At 46.5% G+C, this 23,876-nt stretch overlaps 1 protein-coding gene across 1 annotated transcript in view; it reads right to left on the bottom strand.

The window, feature by feature from the left end:
- Positions 1-839: 839 nt before the first annotated feature.
- The window catches only part of Cpne9 (copine family member 9), a 24,744-nt gene continuing 1,707 nt past the window's right edge, over positions 840-23,876 (bottom strand). The window contains exons 5-21 of the mRNA XM_021164512.1: positions 23,655-23,691; positions 23,430-23,432; positions 23,174-23,250; positions 17,652-17,715; positions 17,430-17,533; positions 17,192-17,296; positions 15,640-15,681; positions 15,269-15,344; positions 15,135-15,188; positions 14,645-14,706; positions 13,953-13,999; positions 12,910-13,091; positions 12,555-12,682; positions 5,965-6,067; positions 4,926-4,983; positions 4,502-4,575; positions 840-1,962 (exon numbers count right to left, since the gene is read on the bottom strand). Of these exons, the coding sequence (XP_021020171.1) occupies positions 1,777-1,962; positions 4,502-4,575; positions 4,926-4,983; positions 5,965-6,067; positions 12,555-12,682; positions 12,910-13,091; positions 13,953-13,999; positions 14,645-14,706; positions 15,135-15,188; positions 15,269-15,344; positions 15,640-15,681; positions 17,192-17,296; positions 17,430-17,533; positions 17,652-17,715; positions 23,174-23,250; positions 23,430-23,432; positions 23,655-23,691 (1,402 nt within the window). The 3' untranslated portion in view covers positions 840-1,776. The remainder of the gene's footprint in view (positions 1,963-4,501; positions 4,576-4,925; positions 4,984-5,964; positions 6,068-12,554; positions 12,683-12,909; positions 13,092-13,952; positions 14,000-14,644; positions 14,707-15,134; positions 15,189-15,268; positions 15,345-15,639; positions 15,682-17,191; positions 17,297-17,429; positions 17,534-17,651; positions 17,716-23,173; positions 23,251-23,429; positions 23,433-23,654; positions 23,692-23,876) is intronic.

Below are 23,876 nucleotides of genomic sequence, written 5' to 3'. Positions count from 1 at the left end.
CAGTTCGTGGGGGCGTTCAGAGAATTTGGATGTCAGGGATCATCATTGTCAAGCAGTGCTTGTAGTTTTGTCACTGAAGAGATGATAAAGTCTTTCAAGATGCTAGAGTCATTGAAAACGTGTTTTATTTTCATGCGGACTTGGTATTCAGCTCCCTAAAGTGCACGTTTTCTTACGACACGTTTCCCCCGAGAAATGCCAATAAAACCAGCACTCCAAGAAGTTGTTTCCTGGTTAAAAGGTGGGGTCTGGCGTAAAATCGGTGATTTCTATAAAGAAATGGCTTATTGCAGCGGAGTTTCTCATTATTAAATGGGGATAATATATAGTCCCTCTGTCCCGGGGTTATGGTAAGGATTAAGAGAAATGAAGTCGGGGGCTGGAGAGATGGCTCAGAGGTTAAGAGCACTGACTGTTCTTCCAAAGGTCCTGAGTTCAATTCCCAGCAACCACATGGTGGCTCACAATCATCCATAATGATATCTGATGTCCTCTTCTGGAGTGTCTGAAGACAGTTACAGTGTTATGTAAATAAACTCTTAAAAAAAAAAAGAGAAATGAAGTCTGTAAATTGCCTAATACATTGTCTGTTGTATAAGATTCGCATGCACAAAGAAAATACAAGCTATTATACTCATCCAGAAAATTCAGAATAAACCAGTAATCGCAGCACTCAAGAGGATTGAGTTAGGATTGCTCAAACTGCCTGTGAGTTCCAGGTCAGGCTGAGCGACACAGCAAGACCCTATCTAAACAAAACAACCAAAATAAATTAATCAAAGAAGTTATACAGATTTTTTTCATTATTGAAAGCTTTGCACATACAAGGACAGGAATCTATCACAACAGCCATTTCTTTTTTATTAAAAAATAAAACTTTTTTTAAGGACAAAGTCCAGATAAATTGCTTACACTGGCCTTGAACTTGTGATTACAGGCTTGTACCACTAGGACCTCACAGTTGTCTTAAAGCTAGCTCTTTTGGGGTAAAGAACCTTTTAGAAAATCTCATGAAAGCTATGGGTCTGTCCTGAGGAAAAAAGTGTTCAAGTATGTATAACAAGTTTTCTTAAAGATTTATTTATTTTATGTATGTGAGTACACTGTAGCTGTACAGATGAGTACACAGTAGCTATACACATGAACCTTCATGTGGTTGTTGGAAATTGAATTTTAGGACCTCTGCTCGCTCTGGTCAACCCTGCTTGCTCAGACTTTGCTTGCTCCGGCCCAAAAATGTATTTATTATTATATATAAGTACACTGTAGCTGTCTTCAGACACACCAGAAGAGGGTATCAAATCTCATTAATGGTGGTTGTGAACCACAGTGTGGTTGCTGGGATTTGAACTCAGGACCTTTGGAAGGGCAGTCAGTTCTCTTAGCCACTGAGTCATCTCACCAGCCCACAAGTTTTCTTACAATATTTGAATTTTTATATAGAAGTGACTGGGTGAGTGCATTAGGATGGATGTTAACCTCACTGAAGTTATCCTTACTCCCTCACTCTTGATGTGACCCCAGGCTCTGGGTCCCTCAGGCTCCCTCTCCAACACTCATGAGGCAGAGACTGAGTAAGATAAGCTTTATTATTGTCATTGGCGGTAGGTGGTGATCATGCCAAGCCTGTCTAAAGTCAGGGGGTAAAAAGCTTGTCAGCCAGCACTGATCAACCTAGATGGCCCTCCTGGTGAGGTTCAGAACTCCAGGTGCCTTTAGCTTCCAGCAGTGGGTAGACAGGTAAGCAGACTGCTAAGCATTGGATATGTGAAGTCCTCAGGGCTGTTGTGGGGCTGAGGTTGGGTTGGGGCTCGCAGCGGGAGGAGGTCGAGGCTGGATGTCCCTGGTGCGCATATAGGACAGCAGCTGCTCAGGAATCTCAGCTAGAACATCCTTGGCCAGTCGTGCCATGCTCAGCACCTGGTTCCCCGATCGGTCAACATAATCTCGGAATGGGACAAACTGGGACAGACAGGAAAGAGAGGTGAGCTGCGGCCAAGGGAGTGGAGTAGGTAGCACTCAAGTTTCATCTTTGATCCCTAACATCTCTTTCCAACTATCATTATTCTTCTCCCTTAATATTGAACTGCTCTCCACTTCTGTTTTTTCTACCGACTCCCTACCCCTGCCCCCACTTTCTATTCACTCTCAACTCATTCTAATTGAGCTTCATACAGTCACTGAAATTACCTCTCTAATGTCATCAATAGCTATATAAGGCTAAATCAGTGTAGTGGGCAGTACTTTTCAGCCTTTATCTTGCTGAGAGTCTCTTTAGCTTCACTGTACTTGAATGGCATCCTTCTGAATACATTCAATTCTTTGTGTGGGTGTTGGACACTGAACGCAGGATCTTGTATATGCAAGACAAGCTGCCTACCACTGAACCACATCCCTAGCCCAAATCCCACTCCTGACACCACACTCTTCCCTCTCCTTTTCTAGAAGCTTCCCTTCATGTCAACTCCACTCCTCTGGGTTTTCCTGAACTGCCCCCCTTTCACCCCGTCTCTCTATGAAGCCCTGGCTATCATGGAACTCATCATGTAGACCAGGCTGGCCTTCAGGGAGATCCATCTGCCTTCTACTCTTGAGTGCTGGGAAGGAGAGAGTTGAATTTGGGAGAGAGAGAGAGGGAGCCGTTGGGATTGAGAGGGAAGAGCAGTTTGCCAGGGAAAGGAGGTTAATAAAGGGAGGGCAGGGAAAAGCAGGAGGAAAAGCACTCTCCAGAGCCCCGTGTTTGCCTCTGTCCTTGAGTCTCATTCTGTTGTGATCCCCCTGTTTCAGCCTCCTAACAGCTTGAGCTGTAGCCACTGTTCCTAACCCTGGCCCAGAACTGCCTATTTAGTTGCTAAAACTACGTTTTCCTTCAGTTATCACAGATCCCCCAAGCCCAGCTTTACCTATGGAATACCAAGTCTTGCAGACCTATCTGTGCCTCTAGCTTCGCCTTACCCAGTCAATGGGACCTTTCTCACTAGAAAATTGAGAGTCGTCCTTATCAGTGTATCAACAAGTCATCAAATCCTGTAGAGGGATCTAAAGTGTCTTCTTTTGTTTGTTCCTCTTCTGAGAAAATCTTATTACATAGCCTAGGCTGGCCTGGGACTCTCAGCCCTCCTGCCTTAGCCTCCAAGTGCAAGAATTACAGGCACACACACACATACATATATACACATACACACATATATATACACATATGCATGCACACTTGCACACACTTCTATGCACAGCTCTTAAACAATTTTTCCCTTGTTTAGACAGGGTTTCATAAAGGCCTCACACTGGCCATGAATTCAAAGGTATTTCTTGTTGTTATTCTATGTGTTTATAGTGCATGTGTGAATGCAGGCATAAGTGTTCCCTGGTGCACTTAAGGAGGGTAGAGTGGGCTCTCACTTACCATGGGACCCCAGGAATCTAACTCACATCATCAGGTTTGTTCAGCAAAGTACATTTAACACACACACACACACCCATCTCACTGGCCTGACCTGGAACTTATTATCATTTTGCCTCCACCTCCTAAGTGCTGGGATTTCAGGCGCATTAGTTTACACAGTGGTGGAGATCAAACCCAGGACCTCATGCATGACTAGACAAACACTCTATCAACTGAACTGCCTCCCTGCCTTTAAACAGCTTTTGAGTTGGCTGCTTCTGAACATGACCACTGTTTTGTGTTCACATACCCCAGTCACTTTTGCTGCTTACTAATGGATTTCTGGGCATTTCCCTGGCCCTGCCACTGCACCTACAGTGCAGCAGCCAGAGAAGTCCATTTACAGTGTAGTTTGATCTGGGCATTTTGGCACTCAGGAGGCTGAAGCAGTAGAATTACCATGAATTCTAGACTAGCCAGGGCTACTAGTTCCCTAAATAGTGGGGTTCTGTCTGAAACAAAACAATAAATACATGGAGGGATACATAAGTAAGAACACATTCTGATTGTCAAACCTAAGATATTTATGGCACACAATCCTGCCAGCCTGGTCTGAGCCTCTGGCAGGTCTTACACGACATGCTCCTTCTCTGCCTGTGAAGTTGATACCTTCTTCAGGTTTCAACTCAGTGTCAACAGCACAGCCTCATAGAAGCCTCCCCTCACTACGATTGGCTGTTGACAGCTGCATTTGCTAGTTGGGCTGTCTTGTAATACTGGTCATCTCCAGTAGAGGGCAGAGACCTGCTCCTCCTACATCATACAACCTTTCAGGACAGCTGCAACCCACTTGACCCCTCAAAAGAACTGTTCAAAGCCAGTGTGGTGATGCAGTATTGAACTCCAGCACCCTGGAGGCTGAGGAAGGAGGATCAGGAGTCCCAGGCCATTCTGTGCTACCTAACACTATTTTATCTAACAAGGTTTTTGTTTTTGTTTTTTTAAAGGGAACTTGTTCTATGAATTTTTGAGGGGGGAAAGGTAGTGACTAGAAAGGAGCAAGGAGAATGGCTCCTAGGAAGCCCTTTTTCTTTCTGCTTTCACCACTCCCAGGGCTACCTGAACGATGTCCCGCTCTGCATAGCGTCCCCTGGAGGATACGCGTACATCATCACCATCCAGTTCTTCCATTGCTGCAGAGAAGACAGGCAGGCATCATTGGCTGTGTCTCTCCAACTCTAGCTCGTCCTGCCCCTTCCTCATTAGAACCCATCAGGGTCCTCACAAGGAGATCTGACACTCACATTCCACAGTGGTGTGAAATTGCTCTTATTATCATTACTAGCTTTCCTTCCTGCAAGTTCCATACTCCTAAGAAAGCAGGGGAAAGTTGACTCCAGCAGCCAGGGTTATGGAGACAAAACATCTGTGACTTCACTAAGGTGCCAGTCTGTTTTGTCTGTGAGGAGGGTCCACGGGGCTGGATCCTTCCTGTTTGCTCCAGTTCCCAGTCCCAGTCATGGACATACCCTACCCTACTCACCCTCAAACATGGCAGGTCCAACCCCAACGATAATTATAGACATGGGCAGTGAGGAGGCCTGTGGGAGAGGAATGGCTGGAGTAAGCGGCTGTGACAGGACAGTGCCTGTGGTGTCTGTGGGGATCACATGCTCCAGTGAGCCCAGATACACTGCCAGGATCAGTTGCAGACTATCTCTATGCACAGCAGGTGCCTTCTGGTGAAACATAAAGCCATTATCTTGTTTGTTGGAGACAAAAGTCTCCCTCTGTAGCCCAAGCTGACCTTGAATATTTCTAGTATCATTTTTAAAAGGTTTTCCTGCCAGACGTGGCAACATACATCTGTAATCCTAGTACTCATGAGGTTGAGGCAGGGGGATCACCACAAATCCCAGACCAACACTGGTTAAAGAGTGAGTTCTAGGCCAGTCTGAGCTCCAGTGTAAGTCCATCTGGAAAAACAACCGAACCATGGAAACCTTAATGACAGCAAAATACCCATCCTAGGCATGGCATATCCTTCCCATACGTCCAGGACTCAGGAGGCAGAGGCAGGAGGATTAAAGTGAGCTCAAGAGCAGCCTGGTCTATATAGCTAGTCTCAGGCCAACAAACTAACAAACAGAAATAGCCAGTCCTGGTGGCTCACATCCATAGACCCAGCACTTGGGAAGCTGAGGCAGAAAGATTGCCTCTATTCAGGCCAGTCTGGGCCATATAGGCATCCAGTACACAGTGAGGCTCTGTTACAAAACAAAACAAAAATAAAATTAAAAGCAAATTAAAAAATAACCCCTCCCTCCCCTGATAAAGGACAGGCATGCGTCCTGCTGAATATAAAAGACCAGTGTTTCCTAAGCTCAGGTTTCCATAGTGCATTCATCTGCCACCATGCTGGGACCTAGAGAATCAAAAGCCAGTGTTGTTGGTGCCCCAGCCAATAGGCATCTCTGAAACTGGCAGATGAAATTGTTAGGATACACATGGAATAACCATCAGAGCCCCTTCACTGCAAGGACAATGACCCCTCCCTGACAAGCCTTCCTCCTCAAACTCACACTGACGATGGCCTCTTTGGTCTGTGTCATGTCGGAGATGACGCCGTCAGTGATAATGAGCAGAACGTAGTACTGGGAACCATCCGAGATTTTGGCTGCAGCCCTACATGAAAGACCAAGGTCTGTATGTAGTGGCCAGCCAGAGAATACACAGTCAGTTTCAGCCCCTGCTCTACAGCCACCATATAAACAGAGGGGAAAACTTGGGGCTTCTGGACCCCACACTCCTTGGCAGACTTGACTGCTGCCCTTATGTGCGTCTGTCCATTCTATGTGTAATTTTAGATAAGGTCTCTCCTGTAACTGAAAAGTGGTCAGACACTGGCTACTCCTGCCTGCTCCCACCTGCCCAGCGTGGGAGCACAGCAATGTTGCCCCACGTCAGTCTGCAGAGCTCCCTCTCCTCGCTTCCTCAATCTCTGAATCCAGGAGTTTTCCCTCAGAAAAGGACTTCAGACATCCCTCAGTCCCCCCAACCCCACCTGCCAACTTCAGTTATACATCCTGAGTGGACCGGAAATGACTGATCTGTGTTGTCCAATAGCTTGTCCTTAGTCACATGTGAATGAATATAAAGATTTAAATCAAACCCTGTCTCAAAAAAAAAAAAAAAAAAAAAAGAAAAAGAAAAGAAAAGAAAAAGATTTAAATCAACTAAGGTAAAACGAATGAGACATTGCATTCGCTGGTCACTCTAGTTACCTTTAACAGCTCTCTCCCTGTATGAGACTGGGGAATATCATACTGGAGAGCGTAGAGGCGGGCCACTTCTCTCATTGCAGGACATTTTGTTAGACAGTGCTGGCAGCTACACTTGGTCTCAGAAGGCTGAGACAGCATGGTGACAGTGTAGAGTCAGGTCTGCATGGTGTGCTGAGGTCCAGAGTAGGTATAGGTAAGGAAACCTGGGTCTGCTCTGCCCCACCCTCTCAGAGGCCCCACCCAGAGCTATCTTTTGTCACGTGCTCATTTCATATATAGTCACTGTCACCTTCCATGTGTGGGCACGGAGCAGGAAGCAGGTAGAATTTGCTTGCAATACACTTTTTTTTTTTCAATTTTAGATATTGTTTGAGACAGGGTCTCACCATGTAGCCCCAGTTGGCCTTAAACTCAATTTGTAGACCAGGCTATCCTTGAACTCACAAAGATCCTGCCTCTAAAGGCTCAGACCATCACATACATACATACATGCATGCACACCCACCTTGCTATGTACTTAATAAATTCTCTCATTCCAAGTGGAAAGCCTGGCTTCTTTAGATCATTCTCTGAACTCTGCAGAACAGTAACCTGGGCTGACCCACAACTACTGTATAACACAAGCTGGCATCTAAACTCTAGCCAATCCTACTGCCTTGGCCTCTTGGTTGCTGGGATGTACAGCACCTAACCCAGCTTATCCTATTTTTAAAGTGAGGCCACTGAAGTTCAGAAACACTAAGCAGCAGTCCCCAAGGGCAAAGAAACCGGGGCCTATCAGCATCCACCCTGGCCTGCTCCTGCATAACCCTCCACGCCGGATCTGTTCCTGCTATGTCTAGCCACCCAGCATCTCCCAGACCTGTCACTCAGAGCCTCTGTGCTTTCAGTGTGCACTCACCGCTGCCAGGCCTACTATCCCTCTCCTGATAAAGACCAGCTCACCCTGCAGACCAAGCTAAGCAGCACCTATCATTTAGGATGCAGCCCCATCCACTGAGATTCTCATACCCCGAGGGTTCCAAGGATAAATTGTCTTACGTGTGGATGAAACCAGGGCATGAAGTACACACAAGGTTCCTTCTTAACATAATTAGAGCAAACACAGACACGATGGGAGAAGACTAGAAAGTTTGCATGTGTTTGTAAGATGAAACACTAGACTTCAAAGTCCCTCTCAGTCTGACTGCTTTCAGCTGTGCCCTCCATCTCCCCCTGCCCCCATCCCCAGGGAATGCAGTGTCTTACTTTTGCCACCAGGCAACTTGCTAGAAATTTCTGGGGAGCTTTGGCCTACAGAAGTGATGATTTATTTATATTTCTGTCTCCTGCACCAAGGCGGGAGCTCCGGAGGGCAAGGACTAAATTCGATTCATCTGTGAGTCCCCAGTGCCCCAGCAGAGAACTGAGCACACAGCAGCTGCCCTTTGAGTTGTGATAATGATAATAATAGGAACAGTACTAACTACAGTTGCAGCACTTAGCAGGGGCAAGCACTCTTGTGAGCGCTTGACATACGCTAAGGAGTCCTTGTAACAACCCTGCAGTGTAAATGTTGTTAGTATCCTCAGTCTCATTTTACAGTGCAGTTAAGAGAATTGGCCAAAGCCACAAAGCCAGTGCATGACAATGTCTGACCAATGTACTGGGGCTAATGGCTCAGTAGGTAGCTTGCCTAGCACACATAGGCTGGGAGGTTGATCCCCAACACCACAGAAATTAGGGAGAGTGGTGCACACTGGGAAATTGGGAAGCAGAGGCAGGGGGATCAGAAGCTCTACATTATCCTCAGCTACAATGTCAGCCTAGAGTACTTGAGACGCTGGTGGGGTGGGGGTAGGGTGGGCGTGGCCCTGATGTACTACTGATCTACTTCGCTCCAGAATCTACACTTCTGACAGAATTGTCCTTAGCTGAATGTTCACTGCATAAGTGTAGCTGCTCAAGATGTCTAAGAAGTCTGCTACATAACAACAGCAAAAGATGGTCAAACTCCAGAATTAGTGACAAAAAACGTGTGATGCAACATGGTCCATCTTTTCATTTTCCTTTTTTGTTTTTTTGAGATAAGGTCTCACTATGCTGTCCTAGCTAGTCTGGAATTCACTGTGTGGATCAGGCTGACTTCAAACTCAGAGATCTTTCTGCCTCTGCATCCCGATTGCTGGAATTAAAGATGTGGACACTATGCCCTCCTTTTATTTAAAACTTTCATTTTTCTGTCTTTAACATTTTCTAAGCCAGGTAGTGATGGAGCATGCCTTTAATCCCAGCACTTGGGAGGCAGAGGCAGGCAGATTTCTGAGTTCGAGGCCAGCCTGGTCTACAGAGTGAGTTCCAGGACAGCCAGGGCTACACAGAGAAACCCTGTCTTGAAAAAAACAAAAACAAAACTATAGCAATGTTATGTTAGCTTTTATGATTAAAGTAGCTGTTATCCTCATTATGCATCAGAGAGTAAATCAACCTGCAATAGGGAAGAGAAAGTCTATGGACCTAAAATCTCTCACGAAGCCTTTAACATGTGTTTAGTATTTGGGTTTTTTGTTTTGTTTTTGTTTTTGTTTGGTTTGGTTTTTTGGTTTTTGGTTTTTCGAGACAGGGTTTCTCTGTGTAGCCCTGGCTGTCCTGGAACTCACTTTGTAGACCAGGCTGGCCTTGAACTCAGAAATCTGCCTGCCTCTGCCTCCCAAGTGCTGGGATTAAAGGCATGCACCACCACACCTGGCTTTGTTTTGCTTTTTTAATTTTTGTATTAATCATTCCATTCATTTATATCTCGTTTATTTGTTTTCTTTTGTTTTTAGATGGGGTATCCTGTAGCCCAGATTGTCCTTGAATTCATTCTGTAGCTTCGGATGAACTTCCGCCTCTACTTCCCAAGCTCTAGCATTACAGATGTGGGTCAACATCCCTGATTTATGGGGTGCTGAGACTTGAACTCAGGGCCTTCTGCAGGATAGGAAACCGTAAACTTTATCTTTCCCCGATTCTTTTACTCCACGACTTCTGAGACACTTTGTTTTATCTAGATCTCTTTTAGTCAGCATGTAATGATTTATTTCTTTTGTTTTTGAGACAGGATGTCAATATGTAGCCCAGGATGGCCTTGACTTTGAGAATATTCTGCCTCAGCGCATAAGTGTGGGAGATGTATATATATATACATATATATATATATATATATATATATATATATATATTTCTTTTTTTATTCAATCAGAGAAACTTCCTTCTTCCTTCCCTCCACTCTGTGTGTGTGTGTGTGAGATGTGTGTCCAGGTCACATATTTGTATATGTGCATTCAGAAGCCAGAAGTTGATATTAGGTGTCTTACCCAGTCAGTCTTTACCTTATTTTTTGAAACATGTTCTTTCTCTGAACCTGGACCTGACTGATTTGACCAGACTGTCAGGCCAGCAATACCAGGAAAATGCTTTCCACCATCTCCCAAGATGTAAGGATCCAGTGTATACTGCTACGCCCAGATTTGTATGTGGGTCCTGGGGCTATGAACTCAGGTCCTCTTGTTTGGGCACTTCATGGCTTGCAGCATCTCCTAGCCCACTCTTTTTCTTCTGTAATCTTCAGGGCTTTTCCCATTCCTTTGTTATATGCTTGCTTTATTCTCTAGTTTTATTTTTTATCTATTTTTATTTTGTTTTTTTTTGTTTGGTTTGGTTTGGTTTTTTCGAGACAGGGTTTCTCAGTATAGCCCTGGCTGTCCTGGAACTCACTTTGTAGACCAGGCTGGCCTCGAACTCAGAAATCCACCTGCCTCTGCCTACCGAGTGCTGGGATTAAAGGCATGTGCCACCACCCCCAGCTTTATCTATTTTTAATACCCTTTGTTTTCTTAATAGTTGGTATATAACCTGGCTTTTCTTTGCATATATTTATTTATTTTAAAGTTTTGCATAATTTTAAGCCTGTCACCTCTGTGTACTTTCTATGGACCAGATACGATGCTCTTCCCTCTTACATTATCTGCTTTTTTCTACCCAACCTCACAATAACTCCAAGTATAAACTAATATTACTGAGTATGGTGCTGTGTGCTTGCCAAGGCAGCTTGGAAGGCTGAAGCAGGCTGATCATTTAGCTATACAGGGGGCTAAAGGTCAGCCTTGGATCCGTAGTGAGAGATTGTTTCAAAAACAAAAGAAAGGGAGGCTGGGCATGGTGGATCCCAGCACTCAGGAGGCAGAGAAAGGCGGATCTCTCTGAGTTTGAGGCCAGACTGGCCTATAACCGGGACTGCCAGAGTTACACAGAGAAACCCTGTCTGGGGGGTGGAGAGATGACTCAGCAGTTAAGAGCACTGGCTGCTCTTCCGGAGGTCCTGAGTTCAATTCCCAGTCAACCATGTGATGACTCACAACCATCTGACACACTCTTCTGGTGTACGTCTGAAGATAGCTATAGTGTACTCATATAAGTAAATCTTTTAAAAAAGAAAAAGAAAGAGAAACAAAAGGAGGAAGAGAAGCTCCTACTGATGTCCATTATTTAACCACTTCACGGGCTCTATTAAAGAGGCTAAGCCAACATGGGCTGTGGTGGCACATGACTTTATCCCAGCACTGGGGTGGATCAGCCTGGTCTGTCTACTAAATTCTAGGACAGCCAGGACCAAGAGAGACCCTGTCTAAAAACCAAAACCAAAACCATAAAACCAAAAATAGCAACAACAACACAAGAGGGTCAGTGGCGGTTTGAGTAAGAATGTCCCCCCCAGGGGCTCATATATTTCAATGCTAAATTATCAGGGAGTGGTACTGTTGGAGAAGGGTTTGAAGGACTAGGAGGTGTGGCCTTACTGGAGGAAGTGTGCCACTGGAGATTGGCTTCAAGGTTTCAAAACTCCCTCTTTCCCCCCCTCTGTCTCTGTCTATGGATCAGGATGTAGAATTCTCAGCTACTTCTCAACACCAGGTCCACTTGTGTGCTGCCATGTTCCCATCTTGCTGATAATGGACCTAACCTCTGAAACTGTAAGCCAGACCCTCTTCCTTTTTGTTTGTTTGTTTGTTTGTTTGTTTGTTTGAGACAGGGTTTAGAACTAGCTCCATAGCAGGCCTTGACTCTCAGAGATTCTCCTGCTGCTGCTCCTGAGTACTGGGATTAAAGGCACCCACCTTCCTGCCTGGCTAAATTCTTTCTTTCTTCCTTTCTCTCTCTCTCTCTTTCTTTCTTTTTTCTTTTTTTTTTTTTTTGTTTTTCGAGACAGGGTTTCTCTGTGTAGCCATGGCTGACTTGGAACTCACTCTGTAGACCAGGCTGGCCTCGAACTCAGAAATCCGCCTACCTCTGCCTCCCAAGTGCTGGGACTAAAGGCGTGCACCACCACTGCCTGGCTAAATACTTTCTCTTGTGTTTCCTTGGTCATGGTGTCTCTTCCCAGCAGAACAGTGACAAAGACAGAAGGTAAATTAGTGTCACGTTCATGCAATACCAGTACTTAGGCAGGAGAATCAGGAGTTCAAGGACAGGCCTTGCCAACATAGCAAGTTCCAGGCCAACCTGGCCTATATGAGATCCTTTTTCAGAAAAATAAATAAATAAGGAAACAAACAAACGATACAAAGCAAGTTGCTTAAGCCTCACACACATGCCTACTGTGAAACCTGGTACTTTTACCATTGCCCTCAGACTCTTCCTCTCTTAGGCAAAGTCAAGGCCATCAAGGCCACTTTGTGGCCTGGAGTGTGACTCCCAGGTTGTTTCCTGACACTTTCTCTAAGCACAGGCAGGCAGAGGACCGTCTTCGTACCGCATCCTGGATAACCCTTCCCCTTCTCCCCAAAGCCCCGGTTCACTCAAAGTAGGCCTGCTTGTGTCTCGGTCCTATCATATATATGCCCCTGACCCTCAACTGGGTCCCTTACCTGGCCACCTGGTTGATGACAGGTGCAAAGTAAGTGGGCCCATAGAGCTGCACTGTGCGCAGACTCTGGAAGTAACTCTCTAGCACGCCCTCAATGCCTGCACAGTTGGGGTCTTCATCATTATTGTTCTGGAAAAAAGAAAAAAGGTTCAGCTAAGCCCAGCCCACACGGAGAACATCTCTGATCCTAGTTCTCTACCCCCCCCAACCCCTTCATGCTCCCCTCCAAGCCACAGCACCTCCCTGTCCTGGCACTGTCACACAGCCCTTCCTTGGTCTTTGCCCTTCACACAATAGTGACAGAAGTAATCCATCAACTGAGGGGCATGGAGTGCATGCCCTGGCCCATACTGTACCAGGGGGAACTGGTGGGAGATCCGCCCCTCTGGGGGCAGCTTGGCCCCAAAACCATAGGCCGGGAAGAGCTTGTCACTGTCGTAGTCCTGGATGATCTCTCCCACTGCCTTGAGGGCCATGGCATAAGCGCTGAGTTGGTAGGGACTCATGTAGTGCAGTGATGTAGGCTGCAGGGGATTCCCTGTAGAGAAACAGGAGCTGTGACGTCACTCTCACCTACTTATCTTCTCTGCATCTACCCAGTCATCCATCTACTCATGTCTCCATGAACTCCATCATTCTGTGCCTGCATCATCCTTCCATTCACATATCCTTCTTGAAACTCTCCCTTGCTCCCCCCACCCCATGTCTTTTACGTTGTATTACATGGTCTCTCATTTACCACACATCCTCCAACCCACCTGCCAGCCAGTAAATTGAGTTTTCAATCTGTTTGTTCATGTCTATCCACTGACTTCTGTATTCTCTGGTTCATCTATGCATCCTGTTTACTTATGTCTCTTCCTTCCTGTCTTTATACTAGTCTCCTCCTTCAGCCATCCCTGGCCATTCCTTCCTCTTGCATGAGTCTCCTAGCAGAGGGACCTGTTACCCCTCAACTTGAAACAGCTGTCTGCCTGTCTGCCTGTCTGTCTGTGCCCTCATGCACATACCTCATGCCCATCAGTGCACTCATGCCCAGTTCTCCCCATGATATATATTCATTGATTTGCCCATTGATTAATCATTCACCACCTATTAATTTATCTTTGTATAAACCTACCTGCCAATCCATTTGTCCTCTCCTGATAACCCCATTCTCTCCCACCCATCCACTTTCTCTCTGGCCAGTTGAACTATCTAACCCTTCACCCTTCTCTGACCTGGGTACCCATCATGTCCTGCACCTTCTGTCCACCTTTGCACCCAGTATTTCACAAGTGCCATCCTGGCGTGGCTTTATACACGTGTGGGCTTCTTGGGGAGTTACTTCTTATCTCTAGGCTAATCACTAAAGAATCCTTAGACTCTGCCCATTCCCAACCCCTCCCCCATGTCTCACCATTGGAAGCAGTGAAGTCAATAGCTACCGTGAAGTTCAGCTGTGTCCTAGTGGAAGAGTAGGAGGCTTGATTAATGAGGGACCAAAGCCTATGAAATCAATATTTCCAAAACATGGACACATGTCAAACTGCAGATTGTGATCCAGACAATCTGGGTAGAACCAACCAAGTGCCAAGTCCTGCTGCTGCTGCGGGTCCACTTTGGAAGCAGAATTAAATGCGTAGTCTTATGAGTAGGGTATTGTATGTCGCTTAACGTAACACTACAGTCCTAAAATAGTAACTAACATATGTTTTACATAAGAGAAAACTGAAATTCCGAGTAGGTAAGTTCACTGTCTGCGTCTGTCTGTGGTCACCGCCACAAACACAATGTCTCCTAGGGTCAGCCTGGCAGTGCTGCTCTCTTGTTTACCCATGAGGCATATCCTGTGTGTGAGTGCATGGACACAGTAGACAATGAATGCACTGAGCCACACCCCCAGCTTCTAGGCCACCGTTGGAGACTACTGATGTGGCTTCTATCTTCCAAAGGGACTGGCAGCCCCGTGAAGAGCGCAAAGAACATTCTGCACTTCTACAACACTTGATACACCATTTGCTATTGCCTGGCAGTTTATCTCCATGAACTCACTGGGCGCTGACCATTCACAAGCAGCAAAACTCACTGCTGGTTAGGCTGGTGACTCACCCTCCCTTGATGTAATCCACAAAAGTGAATTCTGAGTCCACAGAGAAGGAAAGGAGCGTCACCTGTGGTACACAAGAGGCAGCTCTGCCGCTTCTGTAAGCAGAGCTGAGGTAGCAGAAGAGAGGGAGCCTAGTACAACTTTGGAGAGAACTGCATTATGGGATATGCGTATTTCCCACTCATGCCCAGCTTCTCCCACCCTGCCCAGTTTCTGAAAGAACACAGGTGCATCCTGGAACTTCCGAAAGCATTTTACACTGGAGATGTAACTTAGGGCAGTTTTAACATTCCCGAAAAAGTGGAACAGTTGGAAAATTTCCTGGGTCAGAAAGAACAAAAACAAAGAAGTTCAGTGGTGTCGCCTGATCTCAGTGTTACTGTCCCAAGTCACTGTGCCCACTCACTGCCTTGTTCTACCTCCAGTAGTTGTCATGTGTGTCATGAGATAGAGACAGAAGGGTCTGGGAGGTCAGAGGCCAGATGTACTCACGGTCCCCGAGTTGGTATATTTCTTCTTCTTGCATTTCTTCCGAGGGTTAAGTACCTAAGAGGACGATGGTCACAATGACGGTTACCAGCTACCTAGGACAGAGAGCCTGGCAAAGTGGAAGGGCATGCCCTCACCTCGTACACTGTGAACTGATTCTGGGCCTTGCTCAGCTCCCGGTAGCTGGTTGTGAACTCGCCAATGAAGTCATGGCTGCAATGAGGCCATGGGTGGGTGAGCCTCAGCTGCTGGTACAGAGCCAGAGCCAAATCCTAGAGCTTTTTTTTTTTTTTTTTTTTAAATTGCCTAAGCTTCTAACTTGGTTGTGGCTAGATGGGGAAGGAAAAGGTGAAGGATGGTGTACTAGGGAGCTATCTAAGCAGACTGCTGCGTGTTTGCCATCACCCTCTGGCTCGCAGAGCTGCTCTGAGGTTCCTAATGAATGTACCACATGGTCTGGGAACTGCTCCAGCAAGCACAGGAGAAAGAAGAACGTCGGCTCACCTACCTTCCATCTCTGTCCCAGTCATATACGTCGATCTTCACTGTTCTGAAATGCACATATAAAGGCAAACATGGGCTGTGTGTACATACCAAGCCCATGGGATGCCCCAGCCGCTTACCATACTCCAGCCAGCTGTCCTTCCGTCAGTTGCTCATTTTCAGCCTTCCACCCATTCATTCACCTCACACACATACTAGACCACTCACCTCTGCATGTGAGCGCATGTACCCATGCGCTCGCGCGTACACACACACACACACACACACACACACACTTGCCATTTGAATCTCACTTTATTCCAGACAGTGTTCTTAGAATTTTCAGAATGCCTCATTTAATGCATTCTGTATAAGTGTTATCCACTGTAAGTACTATTGTTCCTATTTTTGGATAAGAAAGTTGATATATACCCTTCCCCTTCTCCCGTCACCCCCTTGAAATCTAAGCAACTTGGCTAAGATTTCATAGCTGGTAAGTGGCAGCTGATATTTAAACCCAGATATCCTATTTCCAAAGACCTTAACCTAGGCTCCCTTCCTTTTTTCCTCCCTTTTTTTTTTTTTTTTTTTTTTTTTTGTTTTTTTTTTTTTCCCCGCTTTTTTTTTTTTTTTTTTTTTTGGAAATTCCTTTATCCCTTCAACAATTTTGCTATATATCCCAGGCTAGCCCCAAACTCAAGGTTCTTTTGCTTCAGCCTCCTGAGTCCTGAGATTACAAACACGTGTCACCATGCCTGGATCCAGTACAGTACCCACTATCTCATATATCTGTTGAGTTCAGTCCATCAAACTGTGTTTAGCCATCCATTTATTCATATAGATGCCAAATCAATTACCTATTCATCTTTCTCTTTATTCGCCCGTCAAACTATACAGCCCATCATTCACCAACTCTAACACATATGCATGACATAAGCACCCATCTGTCTGTTCAGCTGCTCAGTTAAATACCCAGCCATATTAACTTCTGTCCATTCATTTGTATACCATCCATCCGGGTGCTCTCCAGCCCTTCCAGCCCAGCCAGCCGCTATCTCTATACCATCTACTCAGTAGTTCCTTTGGGTCAGCCATCTACTTTACACACATCAATTAACTGATTCATCTACTAGTCATCTATTCATCCATCTAGGACTCATCTCTCTGGCCATCAGTCCACCTGTCACTCTACATGTCTCATTCTAACCTACTTGATTTTCATTCATGTGTCTGCGTCTCTCAAGTTATTCATCAACTCTTACATACTCATTTAACACCTCTCCATAGCTGTTATCCATCCTCTCTCCATCTGCTGGCATACCTACCAGTCTAGCTTTCTATTCATTGTCTATGCTTTATCATCTCCCCCCTCCCCACCTACCACCCCCTTTATCCATCCATCCATCCATCCATCCACAGTTTATCGACCCATCTGACCATCTATCCTCTTATCTGCTCACTTGTTGTTCACCTGCTCTTTGGTATACTATTCTCTCATTCTGGGGCTCAGGAACCTCATCGTGTTTTTAGAGGGAGCCTCACTCATGTCCTGATCCCTGATTGGCTATGAGGCAGACCTGTCATAGTCTCCGTTGCACAGTGCCCGCACAGGGATGCTGAAGGGCTGCCATACTGGGTTCAGTGTATTTTTCACAACCTCTGTCTTGTGGCAGATGGTGAACCTGGAGGGAGGCAGGAAACTGGAGAATGCCTTGGAATGGCATTGAGACCACTACTTGTGGAGATTGCCAAGATTCCCCACTCATTAAACTTGGGCTACATTTTTAGCCTCGACACTGAATGGGAGTGACTCACGTGCCATCTTCATTGCTCCTGTAGAACACAAGGAAAGGGTCTGACTTCCCAAAGAAGTCCTTTTTGTCCAGCTTGTTTGCACACAGCTGCATGGTGGCAATGTCCTAGGGATGGATAGAGTGGGGCTGTTGGGACCCAAATAGCCCAGAGCCTTCCAAAGTGTGCAGGGAGGGAGTCTGGGGAATAAAGGAGTTTGCATCCTAGCATGTGGCCCGCACTGACCCTGCAGTTGCTCAGCTCCTCAGCGGTCAGCAGTATGGTCCCACACTTCTTGCCTGGCACACCCCTAGAAGCAGAAAGGGCCTCTTAGAGAGAGGAGGAGGGTGAACAGCAGAGCCAGCGTGATCAATCTGGCCTTATAGGCCAGGGCATTCACTTTGCCAATTGCTGACAATCCCCTAAGTGCACCCCACTTCTATTTGGAGAGGCTCTTGGTGAGAAAAGGCCTGCTTTGAGTTGGTGGTATCTAAAGTCTGTAGGAAGGGACTAGGCTAGCCTAGGGGGCAGCACATGACAGCAGGGTGACAAAGGCAGGTAGACCCCAGGGTAGAGTTGATTGTTCTCTGGCTGCTTGACCCCAGCACTCCTCCTTTAGCATCTTATCTCTCCCTGTGAAATGGAAATGGCTAGAGGTCGTGAGGGGATCTGAGCATGCGCCTGCCTGAAGACAAGTGCTTCGTGAGCCTTGTCCATAGGAAAGGTGCATTCTTCACACAGTCCTGGCTGTCTACACTGGGAGGGGGCAGCTGGTACTCTGAGAACGCACGCACGCATGCACGCACGCACGCACGCACGCACGCACGCAGGGCAGACTCTGCCCTCAGGGAGCTTCTGGAGGAGTGGCCTGTTAGAAGCTGCGGACAAGTGCAGTGTGATGGACAGTTCTGAATGAGAGCAGTTTCTGTTTAGACCAAGAGGCAAAAAGTATGCTTTGCCTTTTGAAGATGAGAAGAAAGAAGACACACACACACACACACACACACACACACACACACACGTTCTCGCCTACAATGTGCAAGTATAGAAATCTAGCATTCAGGAAGCTAAAGTAGGGGGCTCAAAATGTTGAGGCCAGCCTGGACTACCTTGTCAGACTCTACCTCAACAAACACAACATAGCTGGGTGTGTGGCCCATACCTACAATACCAGCACATGTGAAGTTGAGGCAGGAGAATAGCTGTAAGCTTGATGCCAGCATGGGATACACAGTGAGTTTAGGACAGCCTAGGCTACATAGCAAGACCATGCCCCAATTTCTGTGAGTTCAAGGCTAGCCCAGTCTACAGAGGAAGCTCCAGGACAGCCAAGACTACACAGAGAAACTTTACTCAAAAAACAAAACAAAACAAAACAAAACAAAAAACAAAAAACAAACCAAACAAATGAACAAAGAGACCAAAATGCAAGCAGTGGTAACCCCATCTCCACTCTCCCCACTCCCCAAACAGCAAAGGACTTAAGATGAAAAACACAAAGGACATTTTCTTCTCTCCTGCCCCCAAAAGGGACATTTTCCTGTGCTCAAAGGGTATAGCCAGAGACCCCACCCCTGATTTGCCTTGAGTCCCTAAGCATTAAGGGATTTCGTTGATAGAGGCCTGTAACTCATGAATCTTAAAGGTACCCCAAGTGTCCAGGGGGACTGAGTCCAGGAGCTGGCAACATGGGTTAAAGGATGAAGGGGTAAAGACACTCGCTACCCAGCCAGAAAACTGGAATCTGATTCCCAGGACAGACCCGGAGGAGGGCGGGGCTGAGCTCCCACACATTAATCCTCTGACCTCTGGATGTCACGCCCCCTTACAAATACAAAAGGACAGTCGCAAGTTCAAGTCCTAGCTAACTTGCTATGTGACTTTCCCCATCTTTAAAGGGAGAGGGCTTACCTAGGCATGACAGACACATAGTACTCAGGCCAGCAGGAGGATCATCTTGGTCTACAAAGTAGGTTTCAAGCCAGCCAGGACGACATAAAAACCTTATCTCATTAAAAAAAATAATAAAACAGTGGTGATGTGGTGATATGGTGATCCATGACTGCAGTCTTAGCGCTTGGGAGGCTGAGGCAGGAGGATAGCAGATCAAAGCCAGCCACCTCAACATAGAGAGTGCAAGGTTAGCCTGGGCTGTAGGAGAAGCAAACAAACAAATCAAAATAAAAAGAACTGTTTTAGTTGGGTGTGCTGGTGAGTCTGAGGTTAAGGCCAGCCTAGCTTATAGAGTGAGGGAGAGCTAGAACAGAATAAGCTCAGAGAAATTTTATCCCAAACAACAACAACAAAATTGGTTTTGTTTGTTTGTTGTTTAGTTCCTTCAAATTCTGACCCTGCAAGCTTTAACAAGAGGGTGTAGAGGTGGACGGGTCATTGTCCAACAGTGAACCATCCTGCCTTGTGCCTAGTGCCTTACATTCTCTCCACATTTTCTGTGCCCTCTTCTGTCAGGGAGAAATGCAGTCTCGTGTCTAAGCACCACTCTGACTTTAATATGCTAATTTGCAGAACTGCAGCCCTGTCTAAACCCAACTCTGTAACCCTTACTACACTCTCACAGTAGACCACAGCCACACAACCCAGCTAACCAGTCTCCATTTCAACACCTATGGCTCAAACCTCAGATCTTTACCACCGCCCATTAACCTCACTGAGCACCCAAGGCCTTTCTCTCCCCAGTTCTGCTACACAGAAGATCCATTCCTCTCTCCTCAAAGCATCAGGCTCCTCCCATCCTCGCTCGCTTAGCCAGTGACCTGGTTTCCCACTTGCTGACAAAACTGAAGCAACCAGAAGAGAGAGTCCACCCACCGCCATGCCACCCTGCCTGCCACCAGCATCTTCACCCACATGGCTGTCTTCCTACAGCTACTATAAATGAACTATCACGTGCCTCTTTACCCCTCTGCCAGCTACTACCCGCTCTGTCTTGTCTGCACAGGGACAGCACACCAGCTATGCTCACCCCTTCTTTTACTTTGAGATTCTTTGTAGCTAACGGTTGCCTAGAACTCACTATGTAGCCAGGGATGGCTTCAAACTCACAGCAGTGCTCCTGTTCTTAAGAGCTAGAATTATAGGCATGGGCTACCACACCTGCATGGCTTCCCCTGCCAGTTATCCCCCCAATCTCTAAGTGCCTAGTCACATCAAGTTATAAATGAGATATACTTTTTCTCCTGTAAGAAAACTACAAACTGACATATGGCTACAAAGATGCCACAGTGAAACCCATTATTCTGTATGCTCATTTAAAAACATATTTTAATAACTATAAATCTATTCTTCTTTTCTCTTGAAAGGTTCTTATGATGTAGCCTTGGCAGACCTTGAACTCCAAAACCTGCCCTATCCTTCCTAGCACTGGACTTACAGGTCCAGCATCATTTTCCACTTATTTGTTTCTGTGTATACGTGGATAACTTGTAGAATTTTTTTTTCTCTGTTTATCATGTAGGTCATCAGGTTAGTGTGGTGGAAGGTGCTTTTATCCATTGAACTATATTACCAGCCCTGTAAACCTATTCCTGACCCCAGGTCTGTGACACGCATGTCTCCCTTTTCCCCTTTGCAGCAAAAACTCTGAAATTTCTCTGGCCCCTTCTTATGTTCCTTTTCTACCCACTCTTAAACTTCTCCAGCCTTCACTTCCTTTTGTCGGTAGAGATAATTTCTAATTTCTTGTTTTATCTGACCTGTAGCAGCATTAGATATGTTTGGTTCCCAATCCTCTGCTTCCTCCTCTTCCTTCTTTTTATGGTGTTGGGATCAAACCCAGGGCCACATGTATACTACGGATACAGTCTAACCACTGAACTATACTACAGGGCCTTTCTTTAAAAAAAAAGAAAAGAAAAGAAAGAAAGAAAAAGGAAGACATTTGCGTTCCTTTCATTGTAAGGGTGGGGATATTAAATCCACATTCCATGTTTTATCCAGAAGCTGCTATTATGAAGCTAGGCATGATGGCACATGCTTGTAATCCCAGCACTTGGCAGGTGGAGGAAGGAGGTTTGGGAGTTCAAGGCCAGTCTTGGCTGCATATGGAACTCAAGAATAGCTTGAGACCATGTCTCCAAAACAAAAAAGCCACCAAACAAGTAAGGCATGGCTGCTATGGCTGATACAGAGTCTTTAGTGTTGCAAGATTCATGTGGTACCTGTGACACTCCTACACCTATGCAGCAGGCTATCCTCAGTTGAAAACTAAAAGGTAGTAGCAACTAGAAACTACTATGCATGCTTAACCTCAGCCTGATCAAAGTGACATGGGATGCCCTGTCACAGAACAGAGACTGCACAGAGGCAAAGTCTCATGGCCTGTTTGTGTGTGTCTGCTAGCTCTTGTATATATTTGGTATCTAATAGAACACATGCATTCATGCTGAATCTGCCCTTCAAATTGGAAGTCTGTCTGTCTGTTTGTCTCTCCCCACCCTCCCCAGCCCCTGGTTGATCTGCAGCTATATTTCCTTGGTTGGTCTCCAATTTAAGGCAATCTGCCTGCCTTAGCCTCCTGAGTGCTGCGATTACAGGGGTGGGCCACCATGTATGGATTGCAGTATACTCATTTTAACAACAACAAGAAGAACCACCACCACCACCACCACCACCACCACCACCACCACCCAAATGACTTCAGTTGGTGGCACAATTTCATCTTTCCTGCTGCTTAGGATAAAGGCCCTGGCCTCCTTTCCAGTTGTCCCCTTTCTTTCCCATCTGTATTTAATGGTTTTGGGATCTCTTGGCTTCCCCTTTAGAATACATCCAGAATCTGACCAGTTCCCCATCCCTCAATGCTTCCTCCCTGGATTATAATGCCAGCTTTCTTATTGGCCAGTTTCCTGATTGGCCAGCTTTTTGATAGGCTATGTGCTTCTGTCTTCGTCAGCCCAGGATTTATTCTTTTTGTAGTTTAATTGAGCCAGGGTTTATTCTTAATTCAGTGGTCAGCACAGTCAGACTATGGCACTCAGAACCTTACATAGACTCCATCTCAGAGTGAAAGCTACAAGGCCCTGTCTGGGAACTTCCTCATCTCCTGCCTCCTGTCCTTCCCTCTCTAGGCTCCACCCCGCTGGCTGGTTTATTATGGTGTAGGTTCATTAAGGCAGTTTCCTCTATGTCCCCAAGATTTACTCTTCACCTTCAGGCACTGCTCCAGGGTTACTCATCTTCCAGTTGACCACTGGATTGAGTATGGTACCTCTCTCCCATCTGCTTTTTTTACTTTGATTCCTCTCTCCACATGTCATTTACTATTGCTCCTGGTTTGCACTGATTTCCACCTCCTTTCTCCAGCTAGCTTGGCTCAGGTTTATAATTCTAGCCCATTAAACAGTAGGTGACAGAGGTCCGGTACCCAGAGGTAGAACTGGGGGGGGGGGGGGGGGTCCTCAACCAGGACAAGGCACCGGAGTGTGGCTAATGCACGGCTATGGCACTGTCTAGTGAGTGGGCATGGTGGCGAGACCTGAGGATCTGATCTGATTTCAAGAAGCTTCCCAGTAGAGTGGGGCTTGGGAGAAGGCTTTAAAGATTGGACCAGACTTGGGAAAAGATGAAGAGAAAACATGTCTAGCCTGAGATTGATTTGAGCAGAGATAAGACTTTCTAGAAGAGAAAAGTGAGGTAGGGAAGAAAGCTCCAGCTAAAGCAATCTCTGCAGCCCCTACAGACATCCTGGCTAGGAGGGGGGAACTCAGAGAGACCCCTCCCTCCCCTGGACCCTTTCCCATTCAGCTCACGTAAGAGGTCGCTCCACACGGCTGCCCTGGCCTCCAATCACCTCTCCCAGGGCCAGGAATGCTTGTCCCAGGAAATCCTGTGCCAAGACAGGGAGTCAGCGAGTCCAGGAGGGGCAAGGAGTCCCAAGCCTACCCTGGTGAAGCTGCTGCTTTTGACCAAGATAACTCCGAAGTGTAAATGACAGCCCCATGTGTTTTCTGTTTCTTGAGTATCTCCCAACAAAATTCTTTCCGGTGCAGTCCACTGCAGCCTCACCTTCTGCAGGTCCCGGGAGGTAGGCAGGGAAGGAAGAAAGGAAGCAAATAAGGCCAGAGCAGAGAGGGGAAGGAATTGGGGTGGGGGCTGGTAGGCCAGAGGGGCCAGGATCTAAGAAGGGCTGGTGGGTGTGTGAGGGGTGGGGAGGGAGGAGGTGTTTAGGGAAGTCCTTTGACAGGTTAGCCTCTATGTGCCCAAGCAACCTGCCAGCGACGGCTGGCTTACCGGTTTGGAGATATTGGCTTTAGAGTCGACGTTGTACCTGGGAAGAGAGTGGAACCAGTGTGGGGTGGGACTGGGTGGGAGAAAGTCTGGAAGAGGTTAGATTTAGTCTTGGTTAAGATTGTAGGTAGAAGCCGGGCGTGGTGGCGCACGCCTTTAATCCCAGCACTCGGGAGGCAGAGGCAGGCGGATTTCTGAGTTCGAGGCCAGCCTGGTCTACAAAGT

This window comes from Mus caroli, chromosome 6, assembly GCF_900094665.2.
Source record: "Mus caroli chromosome 6, CAROLI_EIJ_v1.1, whole genome shotgun sequence".
In the NCBI taxonomy this organism is placed as follows: domain Eukaryota; kingdom Metazoa; phylum Chordata; class Mammalia; order Rodentia; family Muridae; genus Mus; species Mus caroli.
This window is presented reverse-complemented; position numbering and strand designations above follow the sequence as displayed.